General features: G+C 35.9%; 2 protein-coding genes across 3 annotated transcripts; one reads left to right on the forward strand and one right to left on the reverse strand.

Annotated features, from left to right (window-relative positions):
- Positions 1-1,644: 1,644 nt before the first annotated feature.
- On the reverse strand, positions 1,645-5,482 carry LOC148861892 (small ribosomal subunit protein uS13z/uS13y/uS13x-like). The gene is made up of 5 exons (XM_088985079.1): positions 5,462-5,482; positions 4,708-4,797; positions 4,432-4,592; positions 3,013-3,201; positions 1,645-2,011 (listed from the first exon to the last, which is right to left on the reverse strand). The coding sequence occupies exons 1-5, from the start codon at positions 5,480-5,482 to the stop codon at positions 1,906-1,908; spliced, it is 567 nt and encodes a 188-aa protein (XP_088841205.1). The 3' UTR covers positions 1,645-1,905.
- On the forward strand, positions 5,114-8,951 carry LPA19 (photosystem II 11 kDa protein-like protein). Of its 2 annotated transcripts, none has more exons than XM_088981971.1 (4): positions 5,114-5,200; positions 5,821-5,990; positions 7,166-7,590; positions 8,693-8,951. In XM_088981971.1, exons 2-4 carry the CDS (start codon positions 5,906-5,908, stop codon positions 8,828-8,830), a joined length of 648 nt encoding a protein of 215 aa, XP_088838097.1. In that variant the 5' UTR covers positions 5,114-5,200; positions 5,821-5,905; the 3' UTR covers positions 8,831-8,951. The 2 variants fall into 2 exon arrangements, with proteins under 2 accessions (XP_088838097.1, XP_088838098.1); XM_088981972.1 differs by having other exon boundaries at positions 5,154-5,200; positions 7,175-7,590.
- The last annotated feature ends 7,042 nt before the right edge of the window (positions 8,952-15,993 follow it).

Raw genomic sequence — 15,993 nt, forward strand, 5'->3', positions numbered from 1 at the left:
TTTATAATTTTTGTAATAAAAAATAAAATAATTTTTTGAATAAGAAATAAATAATTGTTTAAAAAATTATAGAAAACGTTTCATTGAATAATTATTTAGCTTATATTTTGTAGTTATAACCTTTTTAGAGTATATCTTTATGTTTTCATATGTTGATTATGACATTTTTTTCTATAAAAACCACTAGAAGGTGAGATTTTTATGTATATATAACTCATTTAGTATATTTTTAATGTTATTGATGTACGTTTATAATTTATTGGAGTATCTATAATGTTTTCATGAGTTTCCATGTGTTATTAACTTAAATTTGTCTTATTAACTTAAACTTTCCGATACTTTAAACTCTATTTTAAACTACCTTATTTTGATTTATTCTTGTCTGAAAGTGAATGTTGAATTTGATTTTAAAAATTTAAAGAATAATATAAATCAAATTATTGTTAATGTTTTCATATGTTGATTATGACATTTTTTTCTATAAAAACCACTAGAAGGTGAGATTTTTATGTATATATAACTCATTTAGTATATTTTTAATGTTATTGATGTACGTTTATAATTTATTGGAGTATCTATAATGTTTTCATGAGTTTCCATGTGTTATTAACTTAAATTTGTCTTATTAACTTAAACTTTCCGATACTTTAAACTCTATTTTAAACTACCTTATTTTGATTTATTCTTGTCTGAAAGTGAATGTTGAATTTGATTTTAAAAATTTAAAGAATAATATAAATCAAATTATTGTTAAAGTGTAAGCAAGTTTCAAAGTATCCATATGATATGCCCAAGCATATTGTATAGTATCTTTTAGGGTCCAAACGTTTGGGACCCCACTCTTTTTTAATAAAAAATATATTAAAATATCTTCCCAAAAATTTTGAGAAAAAAAACTAAAAAAAAGCTGTTTCCAGTTGTAACTAAGTACGTTATGACACAAAATCGTATCCATAATTTGAACCTTGATGTGATATTGCATGTCAACCTATTGTGATAAAATTTGGGACATCTAAGACATTTTGAACAACATTACTTTTAGGGGGCATTCTTTTTCTTGATTTTTGGTCAAAATCCCATTGGCCATAAATCCCATTTCTTGATTTTTGGTCAAAATCCCATTGGCCATAAATCCCATGTTCTTTTTTTGGATTTATGTGATGACCAAAAAAGATTTATTTTCTTTTCCACCTTGGGGGAAAATTACCAACACTTTAAAGGGACAAAAAAGCCCCTTGTAATAATGGATTTTTATAAATAAAATGGTCATCGCCTTACTTACATGAAAAATAAAAGAACATGCATAAATATACTTAACCAAGTAAATCTTTCCAGGAAACAATTACTGGGTAAGTGCATTTACGCAGGTGAATAACTTACCAAAATATGAACAAGGCTAGAGATTTGCCCCTTTTTTGAGGTGTTAAGTGGAGTAAAACCACGACCAAAAGCAAAAAGGAGTTATATACATTTCGGCTTTGTACTTCGATGCACATATCCCAGTGATAATGAAATTGCACTGTAAAAAGACGGAGGCCTAAAGGGGCACATTCAAGAGTTCTTTGAATTCAATTAGAAATAAGAAATTATCCGTGCAAGTAGTGCAGTATAAGTGATCCTACAGTATCAATTAGAAATAAGAAATTCAACTAGAAATAATTGATCCTCCATTCAAGAGTTCTTTGAATTCAATTAGAAACAAGAAATTATCCGTGCAAGTAGTGCAGGATAATTGATCCTACAGCATAAAAAATTGTATAAAAAGCATAGCTAAAAACATCCACGAATTTATCAAACTACACGGATTAAAGGCATTCATGCAACCATCTTAGACTTGGACAACTCAAAAGGCAAGCAAAATTTCCAGCAAGGGAAAGAACCCCCCCCCCCAAAAAAGAGCCACATTCATCGCTTCTTTGAGACACCAACAGTCTTCCCCCTGCGCCCAGTGGTCTTGGTGTGCTGCCCACGGACACGAAGACCCCAGTAGTGTCGGAGACCACGGTGGTTTCTGCACCATTTAAAACAATAATCACGTCAGTCTCTTTAGCTACTTGAGATTGTGTGTAAAAAGGAACAACAATACCGAAAAATAAGATTCATGGTTCACAGGGTGCAAAATCCTTCATTCATCACAGCTATTATTTGCAAATTTCATCAACATTGACCCCTCCCCTTCCATTCCTTTATGCACACAGGCAAGTAGATGCTCCCTTCATTGGTATAGAATAATGCACGCTTCTCAAACAACACTACACGACTGAGTGCAAGGCAAGATAGTTTATTTAAGCATTCTACTAAAGCAATCAACATAATTAGGTTGACCGAGATTGCCTGGGCACATGGATTAGAACGCAATGATATTGAAAGAACAAACAACCATATAGTTACAAGTAGGGTTGTTAATTGGAACAGATTTGGTCCAATCCAACCGAGTCCAATAAGAGTCCCTTACAGATGGACCAGGTCCAATCCAATGAATACTTTACCATTTTGGATCAGTCCAATTGAATGTCAGGACCATCAAATATGTTCAAATTGCCTTTACTTTAGTCTGGTTCCAACCCTAACGTCCATTGACACCTGTATTCTTATCTAGTATTGATGGACTGCATATTGCTCCAATCCAATAAATTATTTGGACCAGTAAGTCTGGACTGGTCCAATTCAGCACGTCTTATTGGTCTATCCAATCCATCCAAATTGATTTTGATTTGGACAGGGTCCAACCCAAAACTGGCCCTTTGACACCCCTAGTTTTAAGTTCCAAAAGATGACTTGCAAATATAGAATAGAGTAAAAGGTGAGTTGTGCAGTCCCCCTTGTATTAATATTTATATTACATCTGGTATGCATGTAAAATTCTAACATTGCAACTTCTTGTCTGAAAATACAAAATTGTACACCACAAAATGATTGATAAATATTTACGAATACTGAACAGGACAGTGAAATAACAATCAAGACGATCTTGAATTGAAATCATTTCAGCGGAATTGACTAAGAACAAACCTGATCTTCTTCAGCCGCTCAAGATCATCCCTCAACTTCATGTCCAAGGCATTGGAAACAACCTGAGAATACCTACCATCCTTATAGTCCTTCTTCCTGTTCAAAAACCAATCAGGGATCTTGAATTGCCGTGGATTTGCAACAATCACCATGAGGTTCTCAAGCTCAGCGGCTGATAGTTCACCAGCTCTGCAACAGCAAAAGCCGGAACTTAGAAAATCAATCAGAGAAACACAATATTCAGAATGGAGCAACTCAGTAAATATCATACAAGCATTTTTTTGGTTTATTACAATAAAAAGAGAAATTACAAAGGAAGGTGACCAGTAATGACCCAAGAGAAGAGAAAAGACAGCGTACAATTCCAAAGGACCAAGACCAATTCCAACGCTAATAAATGACTACCAATCACATGAAAGAAACTCCAAAAAAACACAGCCAAAACAATACCTTACTATAATAAACAAAATGAAAACACCACCCTACAACAACAGAACATAAATCCCCTACTTTCCCCCAACTGTTCAAGCAGTTCTCTGATTTTTGAATCTTTTCACAGCAAAAGGCTTCTTCTTTGGCACCTTGTAGTCCCTCGACCTTCATTAATTCTTTCCAATTCCAGTACCACATTTCTCTCAAAAAACTTATCTGACATTATCTCACCCTATCTTCTACAATCCACCACAAATCCTTTAAACAGACTAAGTTTATTTTGATCAGACTCAACCCTCGAATTGAATTCAATATCTTCAGCACCCAAACTACAGTTTTCCTAGATCAATTGAAACCCCCTTAACAAAATCAATGAAAAATGTAAATTTGATTTTGCAAGATAAGAACACCAGATTTATGAGTCCAACAAAAAATCGTTAAGGCGTGCATTTCATCGATCAGAGATAGTTGTGGAATACAGTAATCAATCAAATCACTTAAACGATACTAATTTGCGTATAGACCAAAAGGGACCCACAATACGCAAACTGGCCAACATACTATAAAGCAATAGAATCCCTTTCAACATCTCGTGCATACACCAACAATACTAAAAATCCAACCCACAATTGAGCTACCTCTTGGTTTTATTTGTAAGGAGAGCGGTTTAGTAAATGACTATACCGCCATAGTATATACATTCTTTCTCCTCCAATACAACTCGGCTCACATATCAAAAGAAACCATAAGAACAAATAGAAGTTCAAATACCAGAAATAAGCAATATGAACACCTAATAAACCATAACTAACTTCAAATTTCTTATTTAAAAATCATTAACACTAAAACCGACCATCATATTTCGCCCGAAAAGTTACCATATCCCTATCTACAACCCAGATACATATCTATTACTAGAATATGATCAGAACTGAAACCTTAACATAACACAATGAGATCAAACAAAAAAGATAAAAACAGAAGTACCTTTTGTTCATATCGACGTCGGCTTTCTTGCAGACAATGTTGGCGAAACGGCGACCAATACCTTTGATCGAAGTCAAGGCGAACATGATCTTCTGTTTCCCATCGACGTTCGTGTTCAGAACACGAAGAATGTGTTGGAAATCCTCATTTGCAACAAGAGACTGCAAATAACAGTCAACAGAAAACAAATATAAGTTACATACATACTTCACAAAGAAGCCACAATTGGTTGATTCGTCGATCGAACTGGATCGAAAGAGGGAGAGATTCACTAACCATGGCTGGGGCTTCCTCAACGCTCCCTTTCTCTTCTCTGATAACGAGCAGCAAATCTGAGTGAGGAGAGCACAGAAGAGCAGTTCCGCTCTGTCATGACGGCTTTAAAGGGTAGAGAAAGTCTGGAAAATGAAAAACCCTAGAAGGATAATGTATAATTTTGCGTATCATACTATTATGCATTAAGGTCTTTCGTCCTTTAGAAATTAGACCGTAAGAAACCTTGACCTACATGAGTGATGGCTCGATCTAGACTTTTATTCTCGTACAAAGAAGCCAATCAAACGGCCTCAGATGAGTCATCCTTTTGGTTTTCTATGTCTTCTTGTGCCTCGTGTGATCGGCTGGCCCGACTTAGAAGTTACCCTTTAATTTTATCGGATTGACTACAATACCCTTAATCTTTTTATAAATTTCTTTTCTGCGCTCTCATCCGGATAAAACTCGAAAAGCTCGGTGACTTGGCTATCGGAGAATTCGTAATCAAGCAGAGGTATGAACTATCCCAAATATTTAAGGAAGAATTTTTTTTCCCATTTTCTGAAATTATGCTGCAAATTCTCTTCATCTTGGTCCAGTGTACTTATTCATGAAGAATTACATTAATGGGCAATGTGGTTTATCTTGAAATTTAGAAACACATCACTTGCAGTTGCAGAACCACAGAATCCCTCCCCCCCCCCCCTCTCTCTCTCCACCATACTTGACATGTATTTGGTATGCAGACATGTTACTGTTACTGTTATTGTAATACCTGATAAATTTCCCATTTCATTATATTGATATATGTCAAAGTCGGAGCTTGGAATATCTGCTCTCTGGTGCAATGCAGGAACCCTTACTTTATCAATCAGAGTGAGAAAGAGGAAAAATTGTATTGCTTGATTGCAGTATCTAAACTTAGACTTGATAGTTTTGCCTGAAGTTACAGTTATGCTATTTATGATTGTATTTGTCAAATGGTCATCATATATTTTAGCAATTACATACTGTTGATTGATAATTTTGAGTTTCAGATAGATATGTTCGGTTTATTTCCCCTCAATTGTCTGATAGAAAAAGGAAAAAAAGGAAAATTGATTAGAATGTGTGACTTATTTATACTTTGTGAAGGTGATCTTGATCATGGGATAACAGACGTCAAGAAGTCATTGCTGGGTTGAGATTAGACACTGGATTTGATCGAATTCTACCAAGGATGATGTCTGTGTCTCTTGTGGTTGATAAATGCCCCACATTGTTCTCAATGTCAATTGAGAGAATCCACAAACCCTTCATCAAATGTAAGTAACTAATTTCCCTTATGTACCTTTTCCATGAATGTTAATAGTTGTGTCCAGGAGGGGCCAAACACCTCATCTCACTAGAAAGAAAGGAAAGGGAAGAAAAAGAGAAAAAAAAAGACAAGAAAACCCCACCCACCCACGATCTATACCCTTGGGATACATGCAACATGGTTGGATGAATGTTGCCTTCATTCATTGATTGTATTTATCAATTACAGATCTTTGTACCCACTGACCACAAATTTCGTTTTGGCTGCTCACCTATCGAGTCAAAGCAGTTGTAGTTGCAAATATTATAATTGAGTGTCGTATTGTAAAATCTTTGTCCCCACTGACCACAATATTCGTTTTGGCTGCTCACCTATTGAGTATTGACTCAAACCAGTTATAGTTGCAAATGTTATCATTGAGTGTTGTATTATTTCATACACTGGTTTCTTTGAAAGATAACCATGTCCTTTCCCTGGTTCTTTACTTTCACCTTGTATTCTGTTCACTATTCTTTTTTCCTCTGACCAGTGACTATGTTATGGGCCCGGGTGTAGGATCTCGTCACGGGTTGGTTCACGGGGAGAACCTCTTGCTTCCCCTTGCGCCTTCCCTTGCGTGCAGACCCTATTGTGGAAAACCGAATGGGTGATTTGTCCAAGAGACCACCCGAACTCTCCTCACTCTTCTCTTGACTTGAAACTGAATACTTTATTCCCAAATCACAGCTCCTTAAATAGGAGATTACAAGAGGAGACTCCTTACTCCATTCGACTAAGCTAGGACAATCCAACTTTAAATCAAACTCCTACTTCTAACAGACTTCTAACAGAACTCAGTTCTTATCTCTAATAGATAAGAACAGAACTAGATAAGTAAGAACAGAACTCCTACTTCTAACAGACTTCTAACAGAACTCAGTTCCTATCTCTAATAGATAAGTAAGAACAGAACTGGAATAAGTAAACTATTGGCGAGCTGGCAAGAAGAGCTGACATGGCAAGATAAGCTGCTGTGTGGCCCCCCCTCACTGCTGCTGCCGGCGGCGGTAATTCTTCCCACGAATGCATCCACAACAGACTACCCAAAAGAATATATGATAATCATATAGTTGTTACCATTGCATGCTATTCTGTTGTCATTTAAAGTTGTTCATGCCTTATGTTTCTTGTCAATGTTCCTAGACAGAGCAGGTAAACTATCAAAGGGTCATTCAGTATCATCTTCTCAAGAATCTCTGTCCGGTAGAAGGGTTATTCTTTTACACAGTGGAGCTTCTTCGGTTGCCTTTTTGACCCTTAATCATGGCTTGACACCAATGCTAGTTAGGGCAGAGGAGCAAGGCCCTAAAAACCAAGAAGAAGAAGGAGATGAAGGCATTATTGGAGCCATTAAGTCTTTGTTTGATCCCAATGAGAAAACAAAATCTGGAAAGATATTGCCAAAGTCCTACCTGAAATCTGCTAGAGAGGTTGTGAAAACACTGCGTGAGTCATTAAAAGAAGATCCCAAAGATATTGTCAAATTTAGGAGGACAGCAGATGCCGCAAAGGAGTCAATCAGAGAGTATTTGAATAACTGGAAGGGACAGCAGGCTGTGGTTGCTGAGGTATGTCTCCTTTTTGCTTGGATACCATATGCTTGAAAAAGACATAAGTGTCATATTAATTGAAGTTAGCTGGCTGGTTTGATTTTTGATCCAAGAATATCAAAAAGTAGATAGGGAAAATTTCAGCGTTGAGATCAGTGGTGATCACCAACGTCAAGTAAATTAACCTTTTCTCCAGTGGTAGCCATTCTCCAAGTCTAAAGTACAATTATCCACAGGGCTACAAATCGTTTGAAATTGAATTGGTCTTCTGGAACAGGAGATCTCTTATGTAAAAGCAACATCATGAACTATACTATGCTTGGCTTATGTGCACAGGCAAATAATAGTAAAATAAATCTGATATTTGCATGTATTGATGAGTTGCTTAATGTTTAAAAAGTTGGTTGCTGCACTGAACTCAACCAAATTGACTGCTGCCAATGGAAAATTTTCAATCAAATTAATTATCTTTCTCTTGTCAAATCCATAATAGTCTAGTATGGAAATTGCAAGACATTCTGTCTGAAGAATTATGCCATTCAGCTTGTTGCCTTCATGTTTGAACTTTGAACTTTGCACTTACATATCTAAGCATTTGTTTGCTCTCATCCCCCCCCCCCCCCACCCCCACCCACACACCCACACAAAAAAAAAAAGCAACTATATTGTATGGTTGAGTTTTTATTAAAGAAGGATGTTTATTTACTGCAGGATTTTGTTCTTTATTGCATTGGAAATCCCAATCTTAATAGTAAAGACTGGGATGCAATTTCATAGGCACTAACAACCTGATATACATTTTTTATCAATCAACCTGATATGCAATCTGAACCTCAATTATTTCCAGCAGTTTGTGTAGATTATAACTTCTCCCTAAGGAGTGCATCCTAATTTTATCGCTCCCTGTAATGATCACAAATCTCTCATGAATATTTCTAATGGAAATACATGGTAATTGTCCATCATTGTGTATATTATCCATGTATGCTAAAGTATAAGTTGAACTCATATATCAATTATGCTCATATGGGATTCTTATGGAAGCTTTTTGAGCAACTGTTTTGCTTTATTTGTTGTGAGTTCACTTCATATCTTTAACAATGTGAATGGACTCTTTCAGGAATCATATGTTGCCCTTGAGAAGGCAATTAGATCACTGGCCAGCTTCTACTCAAAGGCAGGTCCATCTGCTCCATTACCTGAAGAGGTGAAGTCAGAAATTTTGGATGATTTAAACACTGCAGAGGCAGTTTTGTAATAGAAGTCATCTCCTCTGGTTTTTTTTTGATGTATATCACATATGTGCTATGGGAAAAAAAAGGAAAAAAAATTGTCTTTCATTCTTAGCATAAGGGAAATTAATCATGAATTTCCTGTCATTCCCTTACTCAAGTAAAACTAAGCATGCCCCTGCATTTAAACTCATAAATCTGATATCTGAACATTAGGTAATGGTGCACCCCTGGACATCACATCTGCATGAAACTGATCTTAGTTGATGTGCTGCCTCCATACAAGGTAAATGATTGTCAGATGCAGTTACAAACAAGAAACTAAATAGATTTTCACTGGAGCAAAGAAGCTGCACCCGCATGTTCCCATTTTCATGGACCACCAGCTATACCTGTAAGATGGTAAACTAAAAATTAGTTCAAATTCTAAACGAAATCTATAATATAATAATATGTCAGAGTTATAATAGTGTTCATTTTGTTTTTCCTACTTGAAAAGCAAAAGAAAAAGAGAAAAGTAAAACTATGAACTGGTTTGGCAAACTATGTAGCCAAATTAGGCAATCATACCTTGTCTATGTTTGGTTGTCAATACGTAAGAGAAAGCCTGGTAAAGTGACTGTGCTTCAAGAGAAATTTGTCATCTTAGGTTTGTGCTTTTCTCTGCACAGTATATTTTTCATGGTTTTCTTTTATTCTTTTTTTATTAAAAACATCACATTATGCAAGAAAGTTGCAGGTAAGTGAAAGTGACCTTCTATCGCAAAATTCTATGGTTTTGACCAAATCTTAGCATCATCTGAAATGCTTAGAGATTGAGAACATATGTCTTAGATCAGTATAACACTAAGGCCTCTTGGTTGTTGATCTAGTCCATCTGGAATCAAAGGCTTTATAAATGCAAGGGCAGATAAGGTTTCAGTTCAATCAAGGGCTAAGAAACATGGTATTTTGATTTAGGGGGTTTAGTCATTTAATCATCTTCTTGGTGAGAAGCTGGTCTCCATTGGTAAAGTAAAATGGATTAAGAGGGAAAAGGAGCATGAAAAATGTAATGAGAAGGCTAATAAATACTTGGGCCCATGAGTGATACCTTTTTTCAGAGATAATGTTCTAGGGTAAATTGATTGCAAAGCCTGTGGAGGAGGTCTTGGGATGAATAAAAACCCAACCCAAGGGGGATGTTGCTGGATAAGGCAGGTACTTGACATTGGAATTCCATGCTCAGCAGTAAGAGTTCTAGCTCTGTTTCTGTACTTACAATCTTTGCTTATAATAAAACAATTAAAAAAAAACATTGGACTCATAGATTGTTAGCTTATATAGACTATTAGAATTGAAAGGTCTACCTTGAAAGATGTTTTGCCTTTGAATTCTTTGGGAGCAAGGTCAAAGAAGGATCTAGGGATATGCTGGTATATTCTAGATGTAAGAAGAAAATGAATGTGGGTTTTGGAGATGTCAGGAAAAAATGCAATGATCCCAAAGATTTTGAGGCCCTAACTTATCAGGATATTTCTGTGTATCAGGGTCAAAGCAATGGTTCATAGCCACAAAATTTAGGACAATACTCAGACAGAGTGATAAGGATCGATCTTGAGGATGATAGTTTTGCCACACTAAATGAGTCAGTGGAGCTAAGTAAAATGTTTTGACTTTGTTCCTTAGTAGGAGACACAGTAGCTAAGGAATATTTAAAAAATGTTAAAAGATGGGGGAAAGCTGGGCCAAGCAAACCAAGAGTACATCTGGCCTCTCTTGAAATTGGAGAATCAAATTGTTGAAGCTCAAAATAATGGAGAATATGAAGAAGTCAATGCAAGCAAGGTAGAATGATATTAGTTAAATTTTGCTGTCTATGGAACCATGGTAGAATTGGAAGGTTCAGTCAGCCTGGAGAAAAGGAGAAAGGGGAGAGGTAGATTAAAAGTTAAAGCTAGAGGAAGGGATAGAGAATTCAGAGACAGAAATCTTGCTGTCAGTGATTGTTGAAGTTACAAGTCTTGGGTTAGGAGATTTTGTGTGGTCAAAATGTGGTAGAGAGCTTGGTATGCTGCTGGCTGGTGTTGAGAGAGATTTTGCATGGTTCTCACTTCTCAGTATGCTGCTGACTGGTTGTTAGAGGGTTTGGGATCCCGGGTTTGTGGTTCTGAATTTTAGATTTTAAGCTCATGCTCTTAACTGATTGTTATTGAACTTTATGGGTATTTGCACATGGATTTTTTTATATGTCTGAGGCGTTTCAGGTCTTCTTTAGGGATTGAGAGTTGGAGGCTTTTTTCATACTTTTTTCCTTGCTCTCTTAGTTCTTGTGGATACAGTAATACACCTTGCATGTATATTTTTATACATAATACAGTATGCATTAAAATAATTTGATTTGATTTTACTTTTATTTGATTTGTTTTCCTTCTCATGATATCTTCCCAACCAAACATGGTCCCACATGCAAGGAAAATTGAATATCTAATTAAAATATTCACTAATTCATTATGGTCAATTGCATTGCATGTTTGTGTCATATCAGCCTTTAGTGTTTTCACCTAGAAATTTTACTCCTTGTTAGATACCTTTATTGGAGTCTTAAAGAAGAATAAAGAAAACATCACGCAGTGTATTGCAGTAGGATGGACTAGTCAACATTTTTTCTATCACTGCAATACCATAATAAGCTAATGTATTGCAGTGTGGAAGGTAAAACAATGGTCTTCCGGGTAATGGTTTAATTCTGCAACTCAATAAACAGTTAATGGGGATTCTTGCATTTCTTGAATAAATTTGTGTTTACTTTTTAATTGGTCTTTGCCTTTGGACCTCAGCATCCTCTCATATTGGACTTTATTCTTTTTATCGAATTCTCCTTTATCAACTGAAAGGGGGGGGGGGGTACAATAGATGGTTATTCTATTTTGGGAATTTTGTAAAAAAAGGCCTCACCCAATGTTGTGTCCCAGCTATCCATGGTCTTGGGAGGGGTGGGTTGGACATGAACCTAATATCTAGTATTTTAGCATGGAATGATCACTCAGACTCAAACTGACATTCTCACATTTAACAGCCGATAACTTACCAACTTAAGCAATGGCCCCTTATTTTTGGGAAATTCGTCTTAATAGATGGTCCTAAACAAGGCCTATCATTGGTGATTGTCCTTTGTTTATAAAGTTATAGGTAGTGGTCATGACTTGTTTTACATTTTCCCTTTTATGATGATTAATTCATTCTAAAATCATGTAGGGAAATGTTTAATCTGCTATAACCTCCAATTTATCCATTGTAGCTTTTTTTTCTATATTTTCTTCTTTGTGTGCATGTATTTATTTGCTTACTGAGCAAGGTCATTTGTGCATCAGTCAGATGATTGTCTTCATAAATTTCCATCTAAGGATCAATCATCCATGAGAGGGAAAAAAAGTAAAGATGTTGTTAATAGTATTAGAGTTCGGTTATGAAGTGAAGAGATGCATCTTATGTGCTATGTGATTGGCACATGGTTTTAAAAAAACGACTTGGAAACAAAATCATTTTGGCCACCGATTTTCGGGTTGACGGTTTGACCATTTGGTTCAAACAGGTAGTTTGTTCTGATAAAAAATAATTAAAAATAAAAAAGGCCAAAACCGTTGAACGGGTTGATGGTTTGACCGCTCGAGTCAATGGGTCATTGATTGATTCAACGGTTTTTGGTCAGAGACCAGATTTGGGAAAAAACGGAACCGGTTGCCTAGACAGTTCTCGGGCCAAACAGTCCAACTGTCCAGGTCAACAGCAGTTCGAAAACCATGGGTTGGCATATATCAATGAGACTAATAAGAAATTCTATAAGACCAGCATCACGACACATGATAGAGCGGTGGGCAATCAATAAACAATGTGTTCAAAAATGGGTGTAGTCGAAATGTGAATGTTGAGATAAATGAATGGCAATGATCAATATGGTGATGATACTATGTAATGAATTGAGATATGCTCTTCACAAAGCGAACCTCACAGCCACATCTTATCATTTATTGGTAACTTCTCCCCATGAATAACAAATAGAAATATGGGAGATGTTCCCAATGTGCAGCCAGGATATGCTGTGAGGTCAGTGTAAGGTACGCTCTGTGAGGAGCACATCTGGATTCATGGGCTCAGTTACCCTTTTTCGAAAAAGAAGGATCTTTCATAATTTAAGGGATAGGGCAGACAAAAAGGAGTTTGGTGAAAGTAATAAAAAGTGATTTAAGTGCAATAAGATTTATATAAGTGACACCATTTAGTTGGGACAAAGACTTAAGGCTATGTTCCGTTTGAAAGAAAAATTAGAGAAAGGAAGGGAAAGATATGAAAACCTGTACAAGGTTTATAAAGGTTTCCATGCCTTTTCTTTTCTTTCCCTACAATTTTCTTCAAACCAAACACAGCCTAAATGATTAGGATGGTGATGGTATGTATATTTTATTCATATAATCATGTGCCCTTTATTGACTATCAAGCCTCTCTAAATTAAAGATCTCTACCATCTAGTAGGATTGTAAGTGGATTAGTTTAAATCTGATTATAACTCAAATATGATTCATTAATTTAATTCGCATTGGAATATCCATTTAGCTATTGATTGAATGGATTTAATAATGTGATTTGTATATTAATAAGATTGAATTCATGCATTGCTTGATCCAATCTGCTAGTATCGAGCTTCAAACTCAATTATATTTGAATTCAATATCTAAATATGTAAAATAGTTTAAATCTTAGTTCTATTATCAAATCATTTTCAGTTCATGTTCTTGGCAATTTATATTCGAATGTGCCCCTATCTAAATATATAAATAATGGGATTTGAATATATGTTTATGATATCCCCAACTTTTTATCAGATTGAATATGATTTACGCCTTTTTTCCTTTTTTTTTTGGTAGAAAAAAGTGACTGAACCAAAGAAACCCCTCATGGGGATACAACGCAGCGAGGGCCGAGACCCAAGGACGATTACAATATGCAATATTAAAGGTCGACATTAAGAAACCACTTGAGTGGGCAATGTTTAAAGTATCGATATAATACACCTGTTTATAGATGTTTTCGGGAATTCTTTTTTTAAGGAATATCTATCTATCTACATACACAAACACGCACACACTAGTCAGGGTATGAGTTCAGATTAATGCTTTTGCATTAATCTCCTTTTTTTAAGACTTATCCCAATGAATAAAATATTTTTCCATAGACTGTAACTCTATCTATCTACATACACAAACAAGCATTCACCAGATTAATGCTTTTGCACAACTCTTCAGCAAATCTAAGAGACTGTAACTCCATCAAGACATCTTGCATCTTCATCCAAATATCGAGATGATCAATAAATAATCCTCTTGGGATTATATCTTTACTCCACTTTTTTAATAGAAAAGGAAACCCATTGATAAGCCAAGGACCCTTTTCCATGATGCGCTTTATATCATCAAAATCATTAAAAACAATCACAAAATATTTGATCATTCATTCCAGTCAACATCATATTTTATTATTCACAAAAGGTTTTTAACCTTATATAGAACACCAAAAGCATTCATTGCCTTGTCAATTAAAACCATTCCATAGACACCACATTCATAGGAAAGTTCAACTCTTTTCTTTCTATCCTCCTCATGATCTGAACTATCAAGTTTAACCATTGAAGCACGCTTGAGCACAAGAAGTGTTAGCACCCTATTTTTGCTTGGTCCCTTTTGTGACCCATCTCCTACATTCTAGATGCCCAATCGGACCGCGCCAATCACTTTAAAACATGCTAAAACTCTAAGAAAACAAATTTTAGCTCAAATGCCCATTAATATGTTGTTAAATCTACATGATTCCCTCTTGATAATTTTGGTTATGCCACATCACCATACTTGATCCCTGATCAAGCTCCATCACGTGAAACAAAATCCTTAAACAACCCATCACACAAAATTTCAACCCTAAATTCATGGATTTAGCTAATCATCCATCAGAGGTTCCATTTTGACACGTCTAACACTACAACGCTGATTGAACATAAAACTCATGATCTGCACATACCTAACACGATCAAACCCTTCCAACAACATCATAGCCCCAATCCATACCTACCCACCAAGTTTTATCCCAAAATTCCCTTGTTTGACAAATCTTATTTATCAAAAGCTCACCTCTCATGAATCTCCATCATTCAAGTCTTATTTGGCCAATCAGACCCTACCAGAGACCCAAAAAAACCCCAACACGTCAAATTTCACCTCTTAATTCACCCATTTGACCATTAGATTAGGAAGACGCTATTTCAACGCATATCCAACCCAGGATCTTAAGAGGGTGGGGACTAATGTCAACTCCATACCTAACCCCATTAAAACACCTAAACCAATGAATTTGAGCCTAATAGGCTTAAAAAGCTCAAAATACCAAACAGATCCCAACTTGAAATTAAGAAAGGACAAAACCCCATTTAAAGTTTATCAAATTTATGTTTTTTTTTTCCATTATCATCCCCAAATACAAGGCTGCAATGTATGGCACCCAATCCCTCATTTGATGCATAGAATCCATAAGAAGCCTCCCAAAGTCAGAAAATTTTGTTGCACAAAGAAGGAATGGTCAACTATAGGCCCTTCTCTCTCAAAATCTTTGCCTATTTCAGTGAAATAGCTTTACTGAATCATATACACTATAACAGGACGAATTTCAAACCCATCTCCCTCCCTTTTCCTCTATAAATAGAGGCCCATCTCAAGCTTGAGGGGAGGAGAAGGGGGCAACTTCCCAACCTCTGTGATTCTGCTTGAAATCCTGAAATCCTTGAAGCCAAGCTCAAGCCTCATCCCATGTTTTCCAAACTTAACACTATAAATGCTTAGCCCAGCTTCGTGACTTGCTCAAGTTTCGTTTTAAGTCATTTTTAGCTACAGGAAAGTTTGTTTCAAGGTTGTACACAAGAGGTAAGCATCTCATTCCACTATCTCTCTACTTTTAGTTTATTTTCAGATTGCTTAAAATCCTAAAATCCTGAGAAACTTGAATTCCCAAATTCCTCCAAATTGAAAAAAAAAGAGGTATAGAGGCAAGAATCTTAGGAAAACCAATACCTAAGACCCGATAATATCACGTCAAATCAATTCCGGGTGAAGTTGAGAATGTTTTTGCCAGATTTCAAGAGCTTTGAACAATCCCATTAATTCGT

Source organism: Nelumbo lutea, chromosome 4 (genome assembly GCF_056320005.1).
Source record: "Nelumbo lutea isolate HS-2025 chromosome 4, American lotus-T2T, whole genome shotgun sequence".
Classification (NCBI taxonomy): Eukaryota; Viridiplantae; Streptophyta; class Magnoliopsida; order Proteales; family Nelumbonaceae; genus Nelumbo; species Nelumbo lutea.

Bases quoted from the DNA above. Each gene is read 5' to 3' on its own strand.
- LOC148861892 (XM_088985079.1), bottom strand. From the start codon at position 5,482: ATGAAATGGGAAATTTATCAG. The intron at 3,202-4,431 runs GTACTTCTGTTT...TTGCTGTTGCAG, and splicing joins GACGTCGATATGAACAAAAG to AGCTGGTGAACTATCAGCCG. The intron at 2,012-3,012 runs GTTTGTTCTTAG...TAAATGGTGCAG, and splicing joins GAGCGGCTGAAGAAGATCAG to AAACCACCGTGGTCTCCGAC.
- LPA19 (XM_088981971.1), top strand. From the start codon at position 5,906: ATGATGTCTGTGTCTCTTGTGGTTGATAAATGCCCCACATTGTTCTCA. The intron at 5,991-7,165 runs GTAAGTAACTAA...CAATGTTCCTAG, and splicing joins CCACAAACCCTTCATCAAAT to ACAGAGCAGGTAAACTATCA. The intron at 7,591-8,692 runs GTATGTCTCCTT...GGACTCTTTCAG, and splicing joins AGCAGGCTGTGGTTGCTGAG to GAATCATATGTTGCCCTTGA.